Below are 25,949 nucleotides of genomic sequence, written 5' to 3'. Positions count from 1 at the left end.
AACACTTGTTTCATTCCATAGATGAGGGAAATTTTCAGCTAGGATTTGCTCAACTATATCTTCTAGTCCTCTCTCTCTTTCTCTGTCTCTCTCCACCCCCTCAGGGATCCCAATAATTCTGACTTTGGAACATTTCATGGTGTCATTACTTCTCTAATTCTATTTCCATGTACTCTAAGCTGTTTGTTCCAGGCCTCCTCCTGATCCTTCTCTACTATCAGTTTGTCTCCTAGATCACTAATTCATTCTTCTGCTTCATTTAGCCTAGCTGTTAGAGTATCTAGATTAGATTGGATCTCACTGATAACATTTTTAAGTTCTGCCAGATCAGCTTTCACTTCTTCCCTTAGAGAATCTATGTTGCCATTAACGGTTTTCTCCAACCTTGCTATTGTCTACATAACCATTGCCCTGAAGTCCATTTCCCACATCTTGTTTATGTGCATATCCATTAGTTTTGTGGAAGAGGTCGGTCCCTGAATTTTTACTCTGTTTGGGGGTTTATCCTCCCAGTCATTCCAGCAAGAGGTGGTTGAGGGGATGTACAGAGTCCAAACCATGGACCACAAGCCAAGCAAGATGCACCCCATTTTATAGGGACCTTAGGGTTGATGGCTTCTTGTTCTTTCAGCCTGTCTTCTGGGGTAAGGGGTCTGCGGTGCTGTTACTTATGCATCCCTGTTTGGGCAAAGTTGCCCTGCTCCGCTGTGGGGGGGAATAGGCTCAGTGAGAACCAGTTTTGGGGGGCTTTTGTTCTCTGGCAGCTTTCCTTGGTGGCTTTTCATGTCTCTTCCGAGAGTCAGAGCAGAAGTGACCATACCCAATCTTCTGTCTCAGAACACAGAGATCACAGTCTGTTCTTCAGAAGGCCCTCCAGGCCATACTGACTCCGTTTTTTGTCTGTGCTGCTGAAAACTGCAGCGTCCTGGGTTGTGGGCCCCACAACAGCACTCCTAGCCCTTGCTTCCAGGTCCTGGCACGTCTCTGCCCTTTGGGCTTCTAAAACTGCCAGCTGCTCCCAATTCCCATCTATGCCCCTGCAGCTCCAGGGTTCAATCTGGAGGGGCTGCCTTAAAGTCCTTTCCTGGCGGCTACCAGTCTGCGAGTCTGTGCCTGGTACCCAGCATGGGATGCTTTTGTGCTCCTGTGTTACTTCACCATCTGGATGCCAGTGCTTATGGAGGCTACTTCTCCCTTCTGTTTATCTTCAGGTATCTGCCCGCAGAATTGTGGCTCCTGCTTCATACCTGAAATTGGCCACTGGACATATTCTGTTGGTATAGATCCTGATATACCTTTTTACATCTCAGGCTGATTTCATGGGTGTTCAGAGTGGTCTGGCAGATATCCAGCTCAATTCAGGGGACTGGTTGAAATAGGGTCCTCTACTCCTCCACCACCTTGGCCCCCTCCCAGGATTTTGAATTTTATTTTACGTTTACTACATCTCAATGAGCAAAACAAATTAAAAAAAAAATAAGCAATCTTTTTCTTGAAAGAGCATTTTCAAGCTATATTCATGAGCCTTTGTCTTTAAGATACAGAATTATTCCATTAATTATTTTTAAAACCTATTGATTTAAAAAACACAGCATATCACTAATTAGGAAATATATATCCATGGGACAACAATCCTCTGCAAACAGAGGGAAGCAATAAAGGAAGAGGGTTTGCTAGTTTCAAACTATCAAGGGATGCTCAATATGCTTCTTTAGATTTTCTATTTCTTTCTATACTCTTTAAGAAATAGACTACAACCTGCTTTTCTAGCATGAATTATCTGCTATATGAACAAAAGAAATGTGACTGTATAAGTACTAAGAACTCACATTATGCAATGACAAAATTACACTTGTCAAAGCAAAACTTCAAGAAATAAACTATACTGTAGTTCAAAACAGAAGAGTGGAAAATGTGATGTTAGTAGAATATATAGATCCATGATGGATTTTCTTATAAAGAGTACGAAATGTGAAATTACTCAAACTTGATTAGAAGAACTACTTAATTGTTTTCAATTATCCTTAAAAAATTAGAGACAGATTCTATTATGAAGAATAAATAAAATGAAATTTGGGAAAAAGTATCTATTAGTAATAAGAGAATCTGGCTGAAAGCAGATGAAGTCACAATTCCTAAAAGTATAATATGCTCAGCTATGTGACAGCTTTGGTTATAAGGCAGAAACATTTCCAGTCTCACCACTAAAGAGGAATGCTGATTTTGGAATTTGGTCACAGTAGGGAGTATAATAGGAAATATCTATGCACCAAAAAAGACTATTCTGCTCTACATTGTCCTAGGAAGCAACCTCATTAAATAATCACTTGAAGCATTCCAAATCTATCTGTGAAAGTAGCAAAAAATGAAAAGAGATCTCATTCTGTATGACTGCCCAAAACCCAAATCAATCTTCTGAGTTTTCAATGAGTCTATTTCCAAATGATTTTGTTTGCTTTTACAAGAATGTGTTTTTGAATTTAGATGGTGACAACTGAGTCAATCAAAATCTTCACTCTCCTAAGGTGACTACCTAATGTCGAAAAGGTGCCAAGGTTAGCAAAGTCTTCTGGTTAATTACCAGAACATACCATTTTCCTCTTAGGAAAAAAAAAAAAAACTCTATTTTCCTTCTTCCAGATGCACAGGGGAAAAAAAAAGCTACAGATTCAGAAAAAAGCGAATCCCATCTTATGTACTTTAAAAAAAAGCAATGATGTAGACATTCAACTGTTTCTCTCTCTTTTTCAAATAAATGAATCTTAAAATACCCTTGAAAATTGATAGTAAGGTATACATCTCTGTATACAGATGGCATTACCAATGTACATGACATATTTGGATATGTGATTAGAAAACTAAGAGGTGCATATATTTTTAGGATATAGAAATCTTTGTTTTACAGTAAAGTGAGAAGAAGAAATTGTAAAATATTTAAAATAAATCTTTGTGGGGTACCTGGTGGGCTCAAATAATGATCGCAGCCCCCACATCCGACTCCTTGCTCAGCGGGGAGTCTGCTTCTCCCTCTCCCTCTGTCTGCTGTCCCCCTGCCTGTGCTCTCTCCCTCTGTCAAATAAATAAATACAATCTTTAAAAATAAATAAACAAATCTTTCTGTGAGTGAATATTATACATGTATTGTTCCTATGCGTTGCCATACTATTGTATCGATTGTACTTATAGGCAGCCCAGTGATATATACTGGGGAAAAAAGAAAAAATGCTTATAGGAATAGTGAGAGAGAGAATTGCCTCAACTACATTTAAGCATCATTTAAGCATAATTACTGTGCACATGAATAAAATATTTTTTAACATTTTATCAACAGGGAAGCTCTCTTGGACCACTCATAAAAACAAACAGAATATTGCCATCTGTCTAAATGAATTCGAATCTCCCTCTCAGTTCCATGTCTATTTGCTTAATAGCAAAGTATTTTCGACTGTATTGGAGGCAATTATCCCAGAAAACCCTCTCCCAAGATAATACGTGAATTGAGACTTCCCTGACTGGCTGAGTTTGCAAGCCTATTTTTAACTGGAGTGTAGACCTGGCTCAATGTACTGTGTTTGGGCCAGAAGCCAGGAAGGTCTGGGGAGGGGCTGTGAGTTCCTTGGCTCTCAGGTGACCTGGAGATGCTGAGGTGGGGAGCAAGTGTTGGGCCTCCACAGGAAGTCTAATGAATATGGTTAAAACATCATTTAAAAATTTTTCTTCCCTGCTGCTCTGGGAAGTGCCAGTACTTGGCATTTTTCCTACAAAATTGAAAAGTCTGATAATGCCGAATGCTGTGAAGAAAGTTGGAATGAAATTCTCAGTATCTAGTGATCAGTTAATCCAGTTTCTTGGCTCTGGGAAAAGAACTAAAATCAACAGCTGCCTTTTTACTTTTACTTTTCTTGTCATTCCTGGATAATCGAATTGTCCCTTGTATTATAATTTATTTGTCTTCCCCTCCTTGTTCTCATAGCCAAATCACTGATACCTGATACATGTCATAGTAAATCTCCATTTGGTTTGCAACATCTTTTCTTTACCATTTTCTCTAAAGCGTTTATAACAACTTTGAAAATAGATATCAAAACTTACCCAAATTCTATCCAGCCTGCAAAATTTCTAGGGGTCTCCAACACATTATCAGATGTTTTGTTCAGTAACCTCAATACCTCTACTGTTGAATTTTGACAAGAGAACACAGGGAAATAACAAATAACCTCTCTCTGTTTTTCACCTGGCCAAAAACTTTTAAACAAAGTTCTTACTAATTCAAATAAAATGGAAAAAGAGAAGAGAAAAAATTTTTTTAAACCGTTGCTTTGTTTTTATTATGAATTGAGGGGCTGGTAATTATTTGTCTACCTAGAATAAATTATCTCTCTCTCTCCAATTGATAAATCTATGGCATGGTTGAGATCTTGTAATCAAAATCTCCATGCAATAACGCCTCCCAAACCCTCAGCTATTGGCAATGTCGTGAAATTATAAATTATTCTCTACTTTCGTAACAGTAGACTATTTTTATTACTTGTAGTATATATATATGATATTACTCTTCCTAAGAATGTTTCATAGCCCTACACTCTTCTTTTCCTCATAAATTTTCATTATTTAAGAAATTAAAAAATTTTAATTGAAGTATAGTTGACATATATTGGTTTCAGCTGTCCAATATAGTGATTCAACAATTACAAACACAATGCTCACTAGTCTAAGTGTAGTTACCATCTGTCACCCTACAAAACTATTACGGAATTATTCACTATATTCCCTACGCTGTACTTTTTCATTCCTGTGACTTATTTATGCCTTGCACTCTTCTTTGATAAATATAATGAATCAAAATTTTAAAAATCCATAAAAATTACTTTAGGGCTTAATATTTCCTGAAATAAAATATACATTTCCAAGTATAGTTTTTGATAAAGCTCATCATGCTTTTTTGTTGGTTTCTGCATTTTTGCCCTCTCTTCTTGATTTGAAAACTCTTATTTTTACTTCAAGCCTCAGTTCACATCTTCTAAGTAGCTTTAAAGAACCTGATCTGCCTAAGCTAATGGTCCACCTCTGTATTCCCATTTACTCTCCTTTATACCTTTGCTAGGGTTTTCCTTGCACCATCATTATTCATTTTTGTGTTTGTCTCTTTCACTAAATGTTGAGTACCCAGGATATTCACTTCCTGGGACTGCTGCAATGAATTACCACAAATATGGCAATTAAAAACACCACACGTTTACAGCCTCACATTTCTGGAGTCTAAAAGTCTGAAATCAGTAAAACTGGGCCAAAATCAAGGGGCTGGCAGGGCTCGGCTCCTTCTATCTCTACTAGGGGAGAATCTGTTCCTTGCTTCTTCCAGTTCCTGGTGATGGCCATATTCCCTGGCTGGCACTCCTATCACTTCAATCACTGCCTCCATTATCACACTGTCTTCTCCTCTTACATCTGTATCAAATCTCTCTACACCTACATCTTACAAGGATAAACATAACTGCATGTGGATCCACCTCAACACATCCAAATAACCCCAGGATATTCCCAAGATGCTTAGTGTGTTCACATCTACAAAGTCTTTAACCATATATGGTTACATTCACATATTCCAGAGATTAGGATGTAGACCTCTTAGGGGACAATTATCAAGGTTACAATGCTCAGTGAGGAAGAAGTATCTTATTCCATGTTGATACCTTCAGTCCTTGGTGTATTACCTGGCACAGAACAGAAGCTATATAATTGTTGATAAACAAATATATATACATAATTTCACTGAGGTTATAACTGCATACAAATTCATGAAAAATTGTTAGTTTACAGTGTTCATTAGAATTCAGTATTGAGAAAAACTGACCAGAGGCGTTAACAGGCTAATATTAATGTTTTTAGTGGCCATATATAATGAATAATTACATTTATTTTATAATTAGTTTCTCATTCAACATCTAACACTATTCAAAGATTACAAAGACATCAAATGAGAAAGAATTCTCTAGCCTTCAATTCATAAATAATTAAGTAACTATTAAAAGTGTGAAAGCAAAGAACATATAAGAAATAGCTTACCAGTACAAGCTCATTATTTTTCCAATTAAAAATATAATTCACATATTTGCTATTACTATTTTAAAAAGTATTGTTTTATTAAAAATCATAGAATACTAGATAATGAAATATTCGCTAATTAATGGAAATCAACTGGTGCTCTCGAAGATTGAATGTAAATGCCTCTGGTGAATGTCTACCTGGTTTTGGGTCTTTGTGCCATTTTCATGTAACTTAATCAAGGGTACTGAAGGACGGTATCACAATACATTACAACTTCTTTCCATCTTGATTATGGATGATAAATGGCTTGGTACAGGCCCTTCTTTGGAGAACACTATATCTCTGCAATTATATTACATTCCTAACTATATTCTATAGCTTCAATTAATGCTATAAATAAGCCCTCCACACCTGCTCCCATGAGGTGGACAGATCTACTCATCTCATACTCTATGAGATATCAACTTATTTGAATGTTTGTTCTCCAAAGTATACTTAAGATTGATGCCAATTTGAAAAACAAAAGTTAACATATTAATGTTATTGATATTTGCTATGGCTTAATAGAATATACAAAGCTACCATGAAAATAATTTAATCTAAATTTTTTAATATTAACATAAATGTTCCCACGAAGGGGAGGAATTTATAAGCTCTGAAAACACTTATTATCAAAAGAGTCAGAGATTTCCTAATGCATTCTGCTATGTCATTCCAAGATTCCTGATGAAATCTGTGGCAAATTTTTGCAACTGTAAAAAACTGAAGTGAAAGTGATATAGATTTATTGCAGTCATAATGCTCAAAACTGTTACTTGCTGAATATTGGAACAATACTGTCCATTGAAAGCTGTTATCATCTACATCATTTAGATAACTATTTCTTTTCATTTTGGGTACACAGAATCTAAACTACCACAGAAAACAATTTCAGTTACAATTAGAACTTTTTTTGTGCAATCAAATGATTTTCTCTCACTAGGCCATGTATTACCTAAAAAAAGGTGTTTGAGAATAATTATCAAAGTAGGACTACGTTAACTTTATTCCTCTATCAGGAGAAGACATAGGATTTATTTACTCAACTGATTCCGTTCTTTTTAAACTGGTGTCTACCATGAGCTATGATTATGCTCCCCTCCCTTTTTTAAAGTTTTATTTTTTTTAGTAATCTCTACACCAAATATAGAGCTTTAACTCACAATCCCGAGCTCAAGAGTCACATACCCTCCTGACTGAGCCAGCAAGGCACCCCTATGATTATGAAATTTAAAGAAATATACATTTAAGTAATAACATTTACCAAAGGAAAATCTACAGTTTTACGGGATATTTGAGAATCAAAAGGGAAATATCCAGAGCATGGATGTGATTAAACAATAAATAATATTAAAGAGAAATAAGATTTTAAGATAACCTTCTTGTCTGGACATAAGATGTCTAGCAATTCTTTACTCATAAAGGTATCTGTAACAACAAAAAAATTGCTATCTTTATGAAACATATTTCAGTGAAAAAAGAGACAAAATAAATCAGTATGTAATATTTTAGACAGTAAAGTGTTACATGATGAAAAATTTGAAAAGGAAGTAGAAGAGGAGTAGGACAGGATTATAATATTAAACAGTGTGATCACAGATGAGGTCTTACCAAGAAGTTAAAATGTGAGCTTCGGTGTAGAAGAAGGGAGCAAGTTGATACCTAAAGGAAGAGCATTCTAGGCAGAGGAATGCTCCTGCACAAGCAGGACTACTACTCTTGCGTTTGCAGAATATGCAGGAGTCTGGTGTGACTGGAGCAGAATGAGCACAGAGACGAAAAGGAGACGAGCTCAGAAAGGTAGATAGACAGATGGGTCAAAAGTTCAGCATAAAAATCCTGCAGCATTGGACTGGATGCATGTATCCCAGGAAAGCTGCACCAGGAGATTCCATGGGGTCATTACCAAGAATGGGTTAGATCTCAATGTGTTGGTACTAAAGGAACTCAGTGAACAGGGTAAGTACTGTGCCTATGCCATGATCCCATTTTGTACATGTATCTGGTCTTTATGGCAGAGAAAGGCTTTCCAAAAGGACACATAAAAAGCAGCTAATAGCAGTAACTTTAGAAAGATCCAGAGATGAGACAGAGTGTGAGAGAAGCTTTTATTTTTTATACTTCCCTTTACTGCTTTGTTAAACCATCTCTTATATTAACTGTACTTTAAAAAGACAAGGAAGAGAGCTGCATGCATATCTGCGGCATGGTCTCTTTTCAGTCAGACCTCATCAGGAGTTGATGAAAGTGTTGCCTTTTGCCTTTGGATGCCATCTCAGCATCATGAAATAAACGTTGTAGTGGTGTTTCCTAACTTCCTTTATCACAGCTTATCCCAATGATCTTGATAAGTCATAACAACTTTACTAAGAAAAATTAGTTCTTCAATTTGAGCTTCCTGGCTACTTAGCAACCACATCAACCTTAGCACTTTCCTTCCTGAAACTTCTCCACACAAACTCGTGAAGCAACCACCCCAAATCACTCATATAACTATAATTATTCCTGCTTCCATCCCGCACAAAAGCTGCGTCCTCCATCATCCAGAAATGCATATTCTACTCTTCTCAGAGAAACAGTCTCTGCTTTGAAAACCCTCCTCCCAAATGAAGACTTTGAATTCATGTCCAACTTATTTTTATCACTCAGAACCTCAGAACATACTTTATCCTGTATTAGCCATATGTACTGAGCAGTTCCATTTTGCATTAAGCACATATTCTCCATAAGAGCAAGGGCCTAGTTTTTCCTTCCTTTAGTATTAACCCATCTTGACATTATGTGATGCTCGCTAAACAAGAGTTGTTCTATCCAAATTGTTGCATTAACTGACTTTATTTTATTAATTCATACTGCTTAGAAAGTAATTCTATAAAAACATAGGGAATGATGGAGCCCAGAACAGTCTATAAGTAACCTCAAACCCTTTGCGGTAAACTCTAAAGATTTTTCTCCTCATTGTTCTGGGTTAAATTTTTACTGCTGTAAAAACCGGAAAGCTAAAACCTCTTATTTCCCAGTCTGTTCAGTAAAACTGTTGAGGTATCTGGAAAGTGAAAATGCAGCAAGGGACATCTTCTTGACTGACTGTACTGTTTTCCTCCCCTCCTCCGACAGCAAAGTCTTACTGCAGTCCAACAGGTTTTTGTGTAGCAGAGTCCTGTGCCCATTTTTTAGCTTTCTGTGTGTCAAGAGGCAGTTGTCCCAGTAGAGGTGATGACCAGAAGACCTATTCCTATGTCTTTCCTCAATTTTGAGGCTGTCATGCAGAAGAGTTTCCTGGCAACTGGGCAAGAGTTATGGTAGTAGCTTCTTGTGTTCTGATAGCAGCCTAAGGTTAATCATTCCTAGAGGCCCACTATAGACCAGTCCAGGCTTTCCAATGACTTTATGAGCACCCAATGTATGCCTTACATGTATTAATCTTCTGTGGCTAATTACAACAAACTTGGTACCTTACACAATGGAAATTTATCCTCTTAACATTTCTGGTGACCACAAATCTGAAATGAGTCCTATGGGACTCAAGTCAAGGTGTTAGCAGGGCTATTTCCCCTCCAGAAGCTCTAGAATATATCTAGATCCTTGCTGTTTTTGGTGTCTACAGCTACATTTCCTTCAACCCTTGACTCACGTCCCCTTCCTGTATGAGCAAAGCCAGTAGCTTAGCATCTTCTCTGACTCTTCCTTCACACAGCCTCTTCCTCCTTCTTATGAGGACACTTGCAACTGCATATATGGCTCAATGAGGCAACATTCAGAGGATCCAAAGATTAGGACCTGAATACATCTTTGGGAATATTATTTAGCCTACTACATGATGCCTTCCTCTTTCACCTGTCATGTTATGTGGGTAACACAGTCAAAGGTTCCAGGCAATAGAAAGTTGACATCTTTGGAGGGGGGTACGGGGGGAGGCATTACTCTGCTGGCCCCAGAAAGGTACACAGAATAAATGAGAAAACAAGATAACAAATAATGAAACTTCTAGCACTCCTAGGAGAAGTTTTTATCACCTTCCCCACATGTAGCCCATCCTTCCTACTTAGCACTTTTTGCTTCTCTCCCAAGCCTCCCGCTAAAGCCAATCAAAACTCAACAAGTGACCACCCTGCTGCCCTGCCTTTGCTTACTTTGTTTATGTAGGTAGAATGGTCTCCTCCTCCCTCTCCACACAGCTATAATCCTCACTCTTTACTGCCAGGACCAACAAAAATCCTTCCCACTTCTTAAAATCTTCCCCCATCACTTCAGCTGAAAGGAAATGTTGGGAAATCCTGTAGTGCTGTCTTTGCCACTATAACATTTCCGATGAAGTGAAGTTTTCTTCACATATGACCACACATCCTGTCAGAAACATAAGCTCCCAGGGGTCACATACTCTGTTTTGCATTCACAGCTAATTATTAGCCATTCCTGATATACCAAAAGAAAATTCATACTATTAAGCTCAAGTAATTGGCATATAACATTGTATAAGTTTGAGGTATTCAACCTATTTGATATATTTATATATTAGAATGGGTCTCCTATCTCCAGAATATGTCTAAACTTCTTAGAATGCAAAAAGTTATTTTTGATTTTTATTAATTTGCTGTGCTTTCACTTTGTACTTAAATCAGTCACTGACTGCAGAGAGATGACAGTAGATGGTATATAAAAAAGTACCTAGGGGCGCCTGGGTGGCTCAGTGGGCTAAAGCCTCTGCCTTTGGTTCAGGTCATGATCCCAGGGTCCTGGGATCTAGCATCGCATTGGGCTCTTTGCTCAGCAGGGAGCCTGCATCCACCTCTCTCTCTCTGCCTGCCTCTCTGCCTACTTGTGATATCTGCCTGTCAAATAAATAAATAAAATCTTAAAAAAATAAATAAAAAGAGAGGGATCCCCTCCCCCCCATAAAAACAAAGAGGGGAGGGGCGCCTAGGTGGTTCAGTGGGTTAAAGCCTCTGCCTTCAGCTCAGGTCATGATCCCAGGGTCCTGGGATTGAGCCCCACGTCAGAATCCCTGCTCAGCAGGAAATCTGCTTCTCTCTCCCCACTCTCCCTGTTTATGTTCCTTCTCTCACTGTTTTTCTCTCTACCAAATAAATAAAATCTTTAAAAAAATTAAAAACAACAACAACAACCACCACCACAACCAGGAATGCACTTACTCTTATTTTAAGTTTAGGAGCTATATATTTAATAAGACTCTTTTCCTTTTAGGTAAAGAATGTCCCAAATATTACAAGTACTTATATTTTCTTAGACTGTAAAGGTAAACATTCTCAAAGAGAGCTTCTGAATTAAGGACAAATATAGGCATCCCAACACGCCCGACTCACACAGGCATCCCGATGCTAAGGTTTCACACATGCATCCCGATGCATGCATCTCACGCAGGCATCCTGACATGTACGTATCACATGGGTATCATGACATGTATCATCACAGAGGTATCACGACAGCACTCGATGAGGACCACATGATCTGCAATCTTCTGTAGAAAATGCACTGGAATGTGCAGGAATAAAATCGGGATGAACTGGTAAAATTGGTTTGGGTTCAGTTTCTCAGTAGTTGAGCACTCACTCACGAATATTGGTGCCACCTGAAAACTTCCACAAAATACAGTCTTTGAGTTAATTAATAGATGCTGCAGATCAAAATTTAACATCTCCTTTGGGTGATCATTCTGAGGATCAGTTCTCGTTGTGCTATGATTCTGAAGAGATTGTGAAATTCCTTAGACATTGTTATTTTAAAAAAATCATCTTTTTCTCTTTTAATTAATTCTGTTTGAATTTCTTATTATTGAGGCTTTGTATAATTAAGCTGCAGCTACGATCAGGGATCATGATATTCACAGGAGGTACCAAAGAGCTGGGTCAGGAACTGACAGTGACCTGAGTAACCTAGGAAACGCTTCTTGGCTGCTGTATCCATTCTCTGTTTTGTAAAGTAACATCAACAATAAATTCATACTTTCCAAGACCATATTGTACAATGATAACAATGATAGTTTAATAGTAATATAAATATGTGGAAAAGAAAAAAAATAATAGTAGGTTATTATTTGATTTTTGTAAATCAAAATAAAATGCTAGGGTATAAGCTCCTCTAGGCAAGTATTCTACAGTTTTATTTAGGCAGACATTTCCCAATGAAATCGTTGAGAAAGTTGTTTTTTGTACTGAAGCTAAATTATGATGAATCCCTTATTGTAAAACATATTATTTAATGAACACTTACTTTGATGTTTTTTGGCAAATTTGGGTTAATTTCTCCAGAATAACTAACTTTTAAAAACATATTATTTATATTAAGCCCCAAACTATAATCAATCAGACATACTACATTATTCATTCTATTAAATTACAGACATGCATGTCTTCTGAGTATAATTTTCTGATTTCTTAATATGACCTTATATAAGAACAACTTATATTGTTTATTTTCTAAAATATTCTCATTTTGATAATTTTATATCAAATAATTTATCAACTCATATTTGCGGATCGGTTATATGTGTATGATTTCAGTTAGCAACGATGTTTTATTGCTACCGACATATACCATAACAGTTATAGTAGCATAATCCATATTTACACACTCAATTTTTTTTTCCAGGATAGACTGAATTACAGAGTATTTCAATTTAAACCATTCTGTTAGTTTTTGAATAAGTCATACATGTATTTGACACAAAATTTTTAAAGGTACAAAGCAATACACAAAAAATAGATTTTCCCTTCATCCATACATCCTTAGCCAACTTACCTCTAGGAACTGAGCACTGTTAGCAATCTTTCAACTGTACTTTCAGAGATGAATTCTAACAAAACTGAGTTTAACACTTTCAGATCTATACTAAATTATGTGATAGGCCAATGTGTAGGGCAGCATTTTCCAAAGGGTGTTCCCTTAGAATATAAGTCCTTTGAAATTTTCAGTTAACCAATCATTTTGGAAAATATGACATATCCCTAACTCCACTTTAAGATTCCAGTTACACACCCATTAGGACTCTGAATTCTTCAGGCTGGGAATATGTCTAACTTTGTTTAACTTAACTTTTTTTTTTTTAAGATTTTATTCGACAGGCAGAGATCACAAGTAGGCAGAGAGGCAGGCAGAGAGAGGGGGGAAGCAGGATCACCGTGGAGCAGAGAGCATGATGTGGGGCTCAATCCCAGGACCCTGGGATCATGACCTGAGCTGAAGGCAGAGGCTTTAACCCACTGAGCCACCCAGGCACCCTAACTTAGCATTTCTTAAGCTTATTTCACCACATAACACTTTTTTCCTCTTTACCCAAGAGCACTAATAAGCAACCTGTAAAATTAATTTATTTTAGAACTAAAGAGTTACTATCTGAGTAAATAAGGTACTTATAAGGTATTGCTACTGGTTTATTAACTACAATGACTGTACCACACTAACAGAAGATGCGAATAATAGAGAAAGCTGAGTGTGGTACATATGTCTCTTTTCAATTTTCTATAAATCTAAAACTATCCTAAAAAATGAAGCCTAACATAAAAAAAAGTCAATTTGGGAGCTGCAAATGCAACATTAAATGACATAAAAAGGCACATTAAGAAATCCAACTTCTAGACTAAGTTATAGTGAGTTGGTGCCAGGAGGCTTTGGTCAGCTCACTACAATGGTTTTCTTCGTTGCAAAATGATTATTTAGGTTTGTTTCCCTTTTTTTCTCACCAATCAATCACTATAAAATCTTCCTAAAATATGATGGAGATAAAATTAGTTTATTTCTGTTTGTTTTTAATTCAGAAATTCATCTTCTGTTCAGGAACTCAATTTAAGAAATATTTTTAGGTAGCTATTTCATAACAACCAACTTGAGAATGTCTTTAAAAAGAAACTTCAGGGTCCATATCTGGGCTCTCTACTCTGTTCCAATGGTCTATGTGTCTGTTTTTATGCCAGTACCATGCAGTCTTGGTGATCACAGCTTTGTAATAAAGCTTGAAATCAGGTAATGTGATGCCCCCAGTTTTATTTTTGTTTTCAACATTTCCTTAGCGCTTTGGGGTCTCTTCTGATTCCATACAAATTTTAGGGTTATTTGCTCCAGCTCTTTGAAAAATACTGGTGGAATTTTGATCAGAATGGCATTAAAAGTATAGATTGCTCTAGGCAGTACAGACCTTTTAAAAATGTTTATTCTTCCGATCCAAGAGCATGGAATGGTCTTCCATCTTTTTGTGTCTTCTTCAATTTCTTTCATGAGTGTTCTGCAGTTCCTCGAGAACAGTTCCTTTACCTCTTTGGTAAGGTTTATTCCCAGGTATCTTATGGTTCTTGGTGCTATAGTAAGTAGATGGAATCGATTCTCTAATTTCCCTTTCTGTATTTTCACTGTTGGTGAATAAGAAAGCCACTAATTTCTGTACATGACTTTGTATCTTGCCACGTTGCTGAATTGCTGTATGAGTTCTAATAGTTTGGGGGTGGAGTCTTTTGGGTTTTCCATATAAAGAATCATGTCATCTGCAAAGAGAGAGAGTCTGACTCCCTCAACTCTATGGGCAAATAATCTTTGACAAAACAGGAAAAAATATACAGTGGAAAAAAGACAGTCTCTTCAATAAATGGTGGTGGGAAAACTGGACAGCTATATGTAGAAGAATGAAACTCGACCATTCTCTTACACCGTACACAAAGATAAACTCAAAATGGATAAAAGACCTCAATGTGAGACAGGAATCCATCAGAATCCTAGAGGAGAACATAGGCAGTAACCTCTTCGATATCAGCCACAGCAACTTCTTTCAAGATATGTCTCCAAAGGCAAAGGAAACAAAAGCAAAAATGAACTTTTGGGACTTCATCAAGATCAAAAGCTTCTGCACAGCAAAGGAAACAGTTAACAAAACAAAGAGGCAACCCAGGGAATGAGAGAAGATACTTGCAAATGACAGTACAGACAAAAGGTTGATATCCAGGATCTATAAAGAACTCCTCAAACTCAACACACAAAAAACAGACAATCATTTAAAAAAATGGGCAGAAGATATGAACAGACACTTCTCCAATGAAGACACACAAATGACTATCAGACACATGAAAAAATGTTCATCATCACTAGCCATAAGGGAGATTCAAATTAAAACCACATTGAGATACCACCTTACACCAGTTAGAATGGCCAAAATTAGCAAGACAGGAAACAACATGTATTGGAGAGGATGTGGAGAAAGGGAAACCCTCTTACACTGTTGGTGGGAATGCAAGTTGGTGCAGCCACTTCGGAGAACAGTGTGGAGATTCCTCAAGAAATTAAAAATAGAGCTTCCCTATGACCCTGCAATTGCACTACTGGGTATTTACCCCCAAAATACAGATGAGGTGAAAAGAAGGGCCATCTGTACCCCAATGTTTATGGCAGCAACGGCCGATCGCCAAACCAAGATGCCCTTCAACGGACGAATGGATAAGGAAGATGTGGTCCATATACACTATGGAGTATTATGTCTCCATCAGAAAGGACGAATACCCAATTTTTGTAGCAACATGGACAGGACTGGAAGAGATTATGCTGAGTGAAATAAGTCAAGCAGAGAGAGTCAATTATCATATGGTTTCACTTATTTGTGGAGCATAACAAATAGCATGGAGGACAAGGAGAGATGGAGAGGAGAAGGGAGTTGAGGGAAATTGGAAGGGGAGGTGAACCATGAGAGACTACAGACTCTGAAAAACAACCTGAGGGTTTTGAAGGGGTGGGGGGGGGGGGTTGGGGGAACCAGGTGGTGGGTATTAGAGAGGGCACAGATTGCATGGAGCACTGGGTGTGGTGCAAAAACAATGAATACTGTTAGGCTGAAAAGAAATAAAAAATTAAAAAAGAAAAGAAAAGAAAAGAAACTTCAGGTCACCTATGTGACACAATGGGTTAAGCCTCTGCCTTCTGCTCAGCTCCTGATGATCCCAGGCTCCTGGCATGAGCCCTGCATCCTGCTCTCTGCTCAGCAGGGAGCCTGCTTCCCTTCCTCACTCTTTGTCTACCTCTCTGCCTACTTGTGATCTCTGTCTGTCAAATAAATAAATAAAAATCTTAAAAAAAAAAAAAAGAAAGAAACTTCAAAGATTTTGTTTTCTGAAACAAATGAAACATTATTTCCAGAGTCTTACCTAAATATCAATTTATACACAAAGAGTTTATGTGAAAATTTTATAGAAACAAAGGTAAATTTCCTCTAGAGATTATCTAAAATGACTACCTATTGGGGAGGACACTCAACTCTTGATTATCTGGTAGAAGATTACTAAGGTTATAATCAACCAGAGAGAGTGCATTTAGAAGAAATTAAAATTATTATAAATCAATAAAACATCTAGATACCAAAAGATACTCTTTTAGTAACTAAGATAGCCTGACAAACTAGGCCCTCCCTGTTCCTCAGCCCATACAGCAGTATATTCTAATATTGAAGTCCAAAGACTTCGGCTGAACCTAGGTAAGGGTAATCAATGGAGAAAGGAGACATGTCTGCTCAATTCAAGTCTCATGAATATAGGAGATCTTTGCTAAGAAGTTGTTTAACAGCCCATTATTTTTTGGCAATTTATGTGGCCCTAAATCAAAGTGCTTGTACTACTTTTGCACTTTTGGATATTATCTGTGGACTGTGTTCTGAAATACTAGTTTACTAATAAATTTATTTTGTGTCATATTGTTACTAGTTTTATAGTTTTGTTTTACCCACAATTCTGGGTAATTTGTGGTTTCTTTTCAATCTATTCATCCCTCCAATTAAGCCAGTTAATCAAGGCCTGACTGTAGTTGAGTTCAAAGTCATTAGTTTTACTATATTCTCAAGTTGTTTCCTTATTTGCTATGCGTCATCTGTAAATATTATCAAAGTTATTCCTAATTCTATTTGTAGCCAATTTTTTTGAACTTGAAATTGTACTCGTTTGAATCATTACCTCAAATCCTTCATTCTCAAAGCACACTCAACATAATATTAACTAAATACAAGTCGGCTATGTGGTTTTCTTTGTCTCTCTAATTGAATTTTCTGTTGTGTTATTTGTAGGCTTTTTGCTAGATTATACTTGATTTTCACAAGTTACTGCAACAGACAATTAAGGATATTTTAATTGACCCATTTTTAAAAGCTTGCCATAAAAGCGATTTCTTGTTTTTACAATTAAGGAGTATTATAAATTATTTCTGGTACTTATTTTCCTTATACTTTATTATTATATTACTACAATTATAATTAAAGCTTTCACATAGTAAAAACATTTTGTCACCAACTGACATTTATGTCACATTTCCCATACTATATAATAATTGTTCTTATAAGTGCAGGCTTTAATTTTATCCTGAGTGAGATATATTTGAAACTTTCTCTATGCATAAATGAATAATCTGTCATTTTTCCTTACTGCTAGGTCAGCAACACAGTATAGAGAGAATGGACTTTAGATTGTTACTATCCAAGCTTGATTCTCTTTTATACCAATTATTATGTGTCACTCTTTAGTCCTCTCATTATAAAATGTGGATAAAATTACTGGCTATCTCATAGAATTCATGGAAGGACTAACTCATATAATGTATACAGAGCCCTTTGAAAAACTGTTTTAAGTACTTAATAGTATTAGTGATTACTATTTTTATTGGTGGTGTTATTTTTCATCATCCCAAAAAACTTTATATCTATTTCTCCTTGAATTAAATATTCCATAATTTGTTTTCTATTAAACATGAAACTACAATAAGGATACTAAAGTACATAACTTTTTCCACCCTTATAAACAGACCATTTAAGAGCCTATCTGTAAGACAAATGTCTCTGTGACCTCTGTGTAAAAGAAACTGAGCTATGGTACCTATTATTTGCATATATATATACTGTAAGTTTACTCTTAGAGCAGTCTATGATCTTACTCTCTAATACTATCTAAAATTTAATAATCTTCACTGGTAGGTATCTCTTCTTCACAGCCAATCCCCAAAAGCAAAAATAGTCTCTATTTCTGTCACCTGCTCCTCACAGATTCTTAACAACACCTACATAGTGGTGTATTCACTAAACAATCGTAGAAAACTTAAATGTTTCTAAGCATGAAGTTTTGATGAAAATTACTTCATAAATGCAAATGGGGCAAATACCAAATGAAACTCTCTATTTTCTTTGTAATTTTCATTTAGATGGAATTTAGCAAATATAAAACTACATGTAGCTTAAATGTAAATAAGTGAAAAAATTAATCTGCATGGTACTTCTATGTAGCACAAGAATTCTACAGGGAAGAGATTCCTCTATAACTTATTTTTGTTTTTTATTTTATCATAGACTCAGAGTCCATAAGTGGTATGAAGCATAACTTAAATTTAAATTTAGGTGGAACAACTGACTAGTATAAATGTCAGTAATAAGAACAGTTATTGCAGAGAATGCCATGGTGGCATATTCATGCCCAAAGAGTTATTTCTCATAAAACCAGGTTAGTTTTCATTCGCACGTCCTATACAAGAGTATCCTAATTAAGGTGAAAGCAAATGAGTTTCACTCAAAGCAAAAGGATATGCTGAAATAAATTAAAATGTCAAAAGAATAGGAATAGAACAGGCAAAGAGGAGACGTGACTCTAAGGGATTTTATGTATTATGTCTGTCAATCATTTTGGAAATCTTCCAAACATAACATCAAATAAGGTCAAACTCAAGAGAGATTTGAATTCATATAGCTTATACTTTGCCACAAGGCATTGCTAAATAAATACTTGAGCTATCTGGAAAGCAGAACAGAGGAGGGGAAAAAAGATCAAGGTCATCCTTATTTGCTACTTCTCTCTTTTCTCCCACTGGAAAGCATCAAACGCTATCTTAAATTTCACAACATATCATCCCTTGCATCTTTCATCTGGATTTACAACAGCCTCCTAACTGGTCTTCCAGAGCTCCACTTTTGCCCACTTTCAATCAATCTACCACCGGGCAAGAAAAGTGATCTTCCTACAGTGTAAATCAAGTAACAAAATTCACTGTTTAAAACCCTGCAAAAGTTTCCCAGAGTACACAGAATAAAATCCAAGCTCCCTTACTTTGGCATCCAGGCTCTGCATGATCTGGCTTCTGCCTACAACCCCAAGCTATACTCGCCCCCGCACAACATATGCACACACGTGTGCAAGTATGTGCACACGTGTGTGCATGTGGTCCTCCCTGGGCATGTTACTACCTAGCCATGCTAAGCTTCTTCCCACCCTAAAGACTTTGCAGAAGTCATTTTGCCTTCATGGAAAGAATGCCTCATTTGGTCTAGCTGCTTCTGTCTACACACATCTTAAATATGACCAGTCTTGAGTCCTTCCTGACTACCTAACTAACTACCCATTTGTTTTCTTTTTAGCATATATCACTGTGTACAATTAGTTTTTGTATTTGACAGTTTTTTATAAAGTTACTAAGCTAACATGTAAGCCCGACAGAGAGGTGTGTATCTTTTCCGATGGCATATTTTTAAAAATTTTTATTTATTTATTTGACACAGAGAGAGAGAGTACTAGCACGTGGAGCAGCAGGCAGAGGGAGAGGGAGAAACAGGCTCCCTGCTAAACAGGGAACTCAATGTGGGGCTCCATCCCAGGACCCTGAGACCACGACAGGAACTGAACGCAGATGCTTAACCGACTGCGCCACCCAGGCACCCGCTGATGGCATCTTTTTAACATACAACTTTTTATGACAAATAAAAGGTAGATTATTCTACCTGTACATCATTTTTTTTCCACCTTGAAACCAGAGGACAGTGTTTTAGAAAATACATCCCATACTACTGCATGACACTTGATGAAAGAGTAGTTCTACTGACAATTCTGCACAAGTGCTACCCACTAAATGTGCCTCTTAAGGGTCCATGATGCCCATTAGGATATGAAAAACTTTGAAAAGTAAATATCATATCCATTAGGATATGAAAAACTTTGAAAAGTAAATAAATCCTTTTATTCAATCCATTGATTCCTATATTTGTAGATTCTACAAACTCCTTCTTCATTTCCTTATTTAGCATTTATTAATCTCCTGAGGTACTAGTGTTCAACTTAAGAAACTCTGAGAAATAATGTTACAGATTTCTAGGGAAGAACTAATTGCTGACTTCTATTTACCTACCTAAATGGATTCAAGGATTTCATTGAAGCACCAAATAACGTTCCCATAAAAACCTCTTGTTTTATAAAAATATCTTCAAAATTGTTCTAAAAAAAAAAGTCTTAAGAATGTCTAAAATGGTCAAAAAATGCCAGTGCTGGGAGATAAGCCTTATCACTAAAGCTAAGTAAATTTACATAAACTAGTAATAAGTCACTAATTTATGCACGCCTAAAATCCAGGCCTCAACCCAGGTTTTGTATTTTGTGTGTTTACTTTTTGATACATGGTTCTCCAGTTCTAGCTATGCTACTATTACTATTATTGTTTATTTATTTTTGTTTGTGATCTAATAAAGCAACCTGAAATCCTCTCAATTAATTCCTACAAAACTTTCTAGAGAGAATTTGCTGCTAATGGTTTTTCTAGGCTACATACATTCTCTGAAAGAATTAAAGTATTACTTGGATGTACACAGCTCCCCAAAACACTTTGGTTTAGCCACTTCACCAGAAGTTTCACTGATAGTTATGAACAGCTGGAGTACAAGACTTTTAAATAGTCTGATATAGTAAAGATAAATTTCCACTGGTAAAGCTATTTTATTACTCCAGCTTTGCACCACTTTAGAACTTTACATTTTTGTTCAAAACACCAAAAATGTAAACTCTAAAATCCAACAATACTAGATCTTTGTTTCTGTTGCCAGTTACCTTTTTTTTTCTTTTTAAGATTTTATTTATTTGTCAGAGGGAGAGAGAGACAGAGCACAAGCAGGGGGTGCAGCAGGCAGAGGGAGAAGTGGGCTCCCTGCTGAGCAAAGGGCCCAATGTGGGACTTGATCCCAGAATCCTGGAATCATGACCTGAGCCGAATGCAGGCGCTTAACCAACTGAGCCACCAAGGCGCCCCAACCTGTTCCCTTTTTATTATTTTTTTTGGCACAAAATCCACCGTGGGCAGAAAAAGGTCTCTAAGTTCTCTCTATGTCCTCGAAAATTTTTGTAGCTATACACACCACTGGTTAGAGCACAAGTGTGTCTGTTTGCCTAACAATAGATGGTATTATTAATGGTTAGTTATGTCCACTTTTTTGGCTATATTTTGTTCTTTAGTCTACAGAGCATTTAAAGAATTGTTTATACCTATTTATGATAAAGTGGGAACAAGGTATATATATATATATATATATATATATATATATATATATACACACATATATATATTTCTTTCAACATTTGGGAAAAGGTTTAAAGAGTTAGATAGTAATAGTGTCAATATCCACACTTTTAAAAAAATTAAACCAACATTTTAAAATACCCATATAATCGGGGTTTTTTTTTAGTGTTAATTAAAAGAATCTTTTGCAACCTACTCTGCTTAAAACCAGATTTGTTTCTATACTTATAAATTTTTATGTATTCTAGCCTTTTTATTTTTATAAAATAAATACCTTTTTCTTGGGTAATCAAATATCTCATGCATATGTAATAATGTAAATATGTAAGTATCTTGCTAAGTGTCATGGCATATAGAAGATGCAGGTGTCCTATCTCAGCACTCAAGCAGCCACAAACAGAATGGAGGTAAGGCACATACATATATACCAGGCAAAAATGGGTCAAATATTAGAGGATGTGCTTAACAGCCTATACGTTCAAAGAGGAAAGACAGATTGTTCTCATGGTTTCCAGAAGTGATTTTAGAAGGACAGGGTTATAGAAGAAAAGGGGAATAAGAGTTTTCAAGCAGAAAGACAGTTTAGGAAGGGGGAGAAAAAAGGGAAGAAAGGATCCCTGTGCATTCAGTTCACTGGAAATGTTAACTAGCCTTTAAGAAGGAGAATAAAAGCACTCCTCTGTTCAACTTATAGAACTGTAACTTGATTTTACCTACAAAAAGAAATTAAATCATTTCATTAATTTTGAAAATATGGTACTATTCAAAATGTCATTTATGTGAAATAAAGTAATGTCATTTCATCACCAAAAGACAAACAGTGGGAAAGTGAAATGCATATTTAAAGATTTGCTTCAAATTAGATTTTGGAGCTTAAGTTTTTCGGTAATGAATACCATGAAACACTCTGAATTCTTCAGCAGAAAAACATGCAGTCAATCTCAATTATTCCGGGGGATACTTACTAGAAGTAGCAATTGTAATCAGAAACTGCTCTGTGCAAGTGTTTTTCGGAATCCCATGATATAGTCCAGTAAAAGGTGTTCTAAATTCAGACATATTTGGGTATGTTGGTTCAATAAAGCTAACGTGCAATGCATACTGTGATCTCAAGAAAGGGTTCTAGCCTGCAAAGTTTCCTAAAAGCATATGACTACAGAACATCTGCCAGACACCTTACCATTTCAAGGAAAAACTCTTGAGATGCTGTTCTAAAGGGAAATTAGGAAATTCATTTTTCTATACAAACTTAGATAGGACTACTTTGCCTTTCTTTATATCTTATTCACAAGACGTCCTCAAGTCCTGCACCTTGCCCTACACCCCACACACAACATATATAGCATACATACGTACATATAAATACAGTATTTTATATATGTATATATCTTTTATCTTTCAACCGATCAAAATTTACCCTTCCTGGATCCTGTCTCAGGATCCATTTGTTTTCCCCTCCTGTCTTTCCCAAATAGAAAATCTTTTTTTTTTTTTTAAAGATTGTATTTTTTTATTTGACAGAGACATAGCAAGAGAAGGAACACAAGCAAGGGGAGTGGGGGAGGGAGAAGCAGGTTTCCCACAGAGCAAGGAGCCTGATGCGGGGTCGATCCCAGGACCCTGGGATTATGACCTTAGCTGAAGGCAGATGCTTAAGGACTGAGCTACTCAGGAACCCCCTACCAAATCAAAAATCTTAACACATAGTGCCTTCATACCAGCTGTCACAGAGGAAAATACCTAATAAATTAAGATGACTTGGCAGATAAAGTTGGTAAGTAATCAATGCACTATATACAATTTTAAGGAATAGCTCTGGCTATAACTCAAAGATATAAATCACAAACAGGAAAGTAGTACAAGAGTGGCTACAGTCTGAGAGAAGATGGCCTATTCTGCTGGCGCAAGAACTCTACCCAAATGTCTATTCGTCTAGCTTAAATGTAAATCTAGTAATAAGTATTTATCCAAAGACAGCTTTACGATTATACTTAGGAAAATGTATTTAAATTTTCTGTTCTTTTATCCTTCCAAAAAAACAAAACAAATTAAAAAAAAATACAGGAAGAAAACTCAGGCACATTTCAGAGGAAAATTATATACCTTAAAAAACATTTTATAAATCTCATAATCATAAACTTGGGTGCAAACTAGGACATACGATTATATAATGTATGAGCTGAAAGGACTCCTACTAATTATCTAGCACCTCCAGCTTTTTCCTTTATAAATGAAATTTTAAAAGGTGTGGAGGGGGTGGTAAAGGGACACGAAGTCATACAAATTTCTGGCATAACCAGGCAGAATGTCCAGGTCTTTTAACTCATTGTCCTTTTAGTGTCCCATCTCAACACAGTGCCTCCCATCTTTCTGTTTTGTTTTTGAAAATCTTCACAAATTTCAGAGAAAAAAGGTACACAAGTGTATCTTGTGCTTGTGTTTTAACATACTTAAATGTCTGGAGAAGTGAAAAGCTACCAGTAATGTCTATTCTTTGTCAACCTGAGTTTATTCATACTCGCCTTCTGATTTTAAAAGTCTTAAAAACAAATGCATAATCTACTTAAACCGAGTAAATAAAAAGCCCAACAAAGTAATGATTATGTGAGTGTACTACATTTACCTTCTTAAAAGTCACCTTGTTTATCATCATACCTAAGGAAGAGTACCTTTTCACCTGCCAGCATTCTGGAGGGAGTAATTTTGTAGCATTTTAAAAATCTCAAAATATTGAACACTGACAAAAGAATAAAACTTTGGCTTATTTAAAGAAAATTGTGAAGAACTCAGACTTCCTTGTACTACTTTATATCCCTGAGCTCTCTAAATTACTACATGAGATCTTGAACAAGATGTCACAAATAATGAAAATTTTCTTTGTGCAAATATAAAGTGAAACAGATTTTTTCCAATTAGTTTTCAGTAAAGTAACTGCTAGCTTGAGCCTTAGTGATATGCTTTATCAAGTTCCAAGTAATAAAATTGATTTTTACCAGAGAATCCTTATAAATATTTACAAAATGAATAAATACATTTGTTTTGATTTTCTTAAACAGAATTAACAAATGTATCCACTTTATATATAAGCCCATATAATATATATACACATTCATTTTATAATTTTCCCATTGAAAAAACTGAAGTCAGTCAAAATAAGAATATTTCAGTTTTCCACCTGTTTATGGACTAAGTATATTTATTATATGAGGGAGGTCAAGTTTCAATTCTCATATACAAAGAGACTGGTACTCATCACCCCTATCCCTGTAAGAAAAAGCTGAACAAACTGAGAATTAACAAATTTCTTTTACCTTTCAGATAATGAAAATTGCAAAGCAAAGCACCACCCCAAATCTGGAGAGACAGGTCAATTCAGAGTAATAGTTGAGATCTACTTACCTGGATTTGAGGTTTCTCAAGCCATAAACTTGTCGTAACACTTAGGTGGAGATTTTAATGAAATGCTGGTAACTGAATGTAGCTTGAGAGTAAGACACTCCAGTGTATACAGTCTTGAGGAATCCCCACCCTTTCTTGGATTTTACTTCTAGGAACCCCAGCAGATTCTCATGCTGAAGACTCAAGAACGATCTCCTCCAGATTTTGAGGGAGGGGAAAAAATGATCAGTGTGAAATTTGCCCAGAACCTTTCCATAACAAAGGCCCACTTTCCAGGATAAAAGACTACCTGAGCTTAATCTCACCTGGTTTAAAGATATTTCTCATGCTTCAGCCCCTTCTACCCTTCTCATCTCACCTAACAAGGGAGGAAAATAAAAAAGCAATTATTACCAGAGAAATGCTTAGGAAGGTCACAGTCCCAAAACACAGGCCCACTAAAAGACTAAGATTTATTTTTTTTTAAGATTTTATTTATTATATTTACTTATTTGACAGAAAGGGAGAGAGCACAAGCCAGAGGAGTGGCAGGCATGCCCCCGACTAAGCAGAGACCAGATGTGGGGCTCAATTCCAGTACTCCAAGATCATAACCTGAGCTGAAGGGAGACACTTAACTGACTGAGCCAACCAGGCACCCCAAAACTTTGGTAAAACAACAGTGGAGAGTTATAAAGGAAAGAGGTGGAAGAAGTAGACTCTGACAAGAAATACTCAGAGAAGCCTAAAGATTAAGAGAAGAGACAAAAATAAAAACACCAGAGGAATCTGAAGCTCCTGACACCAGAGCTATAGTAAACATTTAACATACCACAACTCCTAGTCATATTAATGTAAATCCTCACATTGATAACCTTTCAACTTTAGTTCCTATTACTCAATACAAAAATGTCAGCTTTCAATCAAAAATTATAAGGCATCTCAGACAGTAAGAAAAAACAATCTTAATGGTAGAGGCGCCTGGGTGGCTCACTGGGTTAAGCCTCTGCCTTAGGTTCTGGTCATGATCTCAGGGTCCTGGAATGGAGCCCCGCATCGGGCTTTCCGCTCAGTGGGGAGCCTGCTCCGCACCCCCACCACCTGCCTCTGCCTACTTGTGATCTCTCTCTCTCTCTCTGTTAAATAAATAAATAAAATCTTAAAAAAAAAAAAAAGAAAGAAAGAAA

General features: G+C 36.4%; 1 protein-coding gene across 11 annotated transcripts in view; it reads right to left on the bottom strand.

Annotated features, from left to right (window-relative positions):
* The window catches only part of XRCC4 (X-ray repair cross complementing 4), a 317,602-nt gene that overhangs the window by 97,470 nt on the left and 194,183 nt on the right, over window positions 1-25,949 (bottom strand). Inside the window, exon 8 of one of the 11 annotated variants that reach the window (XM_059175406.1) lies at window positions 25,123-25,141. The exons of the other annotated variants lie outside the window; for them this stretch is intronic. Coding sequence (XP_059031389.1) covers window positions 25,138-25,141 — 4 coding nt within the window. The 3' untranslated portion in view covers window positions 25,123-25,137. Of the gene's footprint in view, window positions 1-25,122; window positions 25,142-25,949 lie in introns of those variants that run through there. 11 annotated transcript variants of the gene reach the window in all.

The sequence above is a fragment of the Mustela lutreola genome, chromosome 5, assembly GCF_030435805.1.
Source record: "Mustela lutreola isolate mMusLut2 chromosome 5, mMusLut2.pri, whole genome shotgun sequence".
NCBI lineage: Eukaryota > Metazoa > Chordata > Mammalia > Carnivora > Mustelidae > Mustela > Mustela lutreola.
Note: the sequence above shows the minus strand (reverse complement) of the source record. Positions and strands in the feature narration are given on the sequence as shown.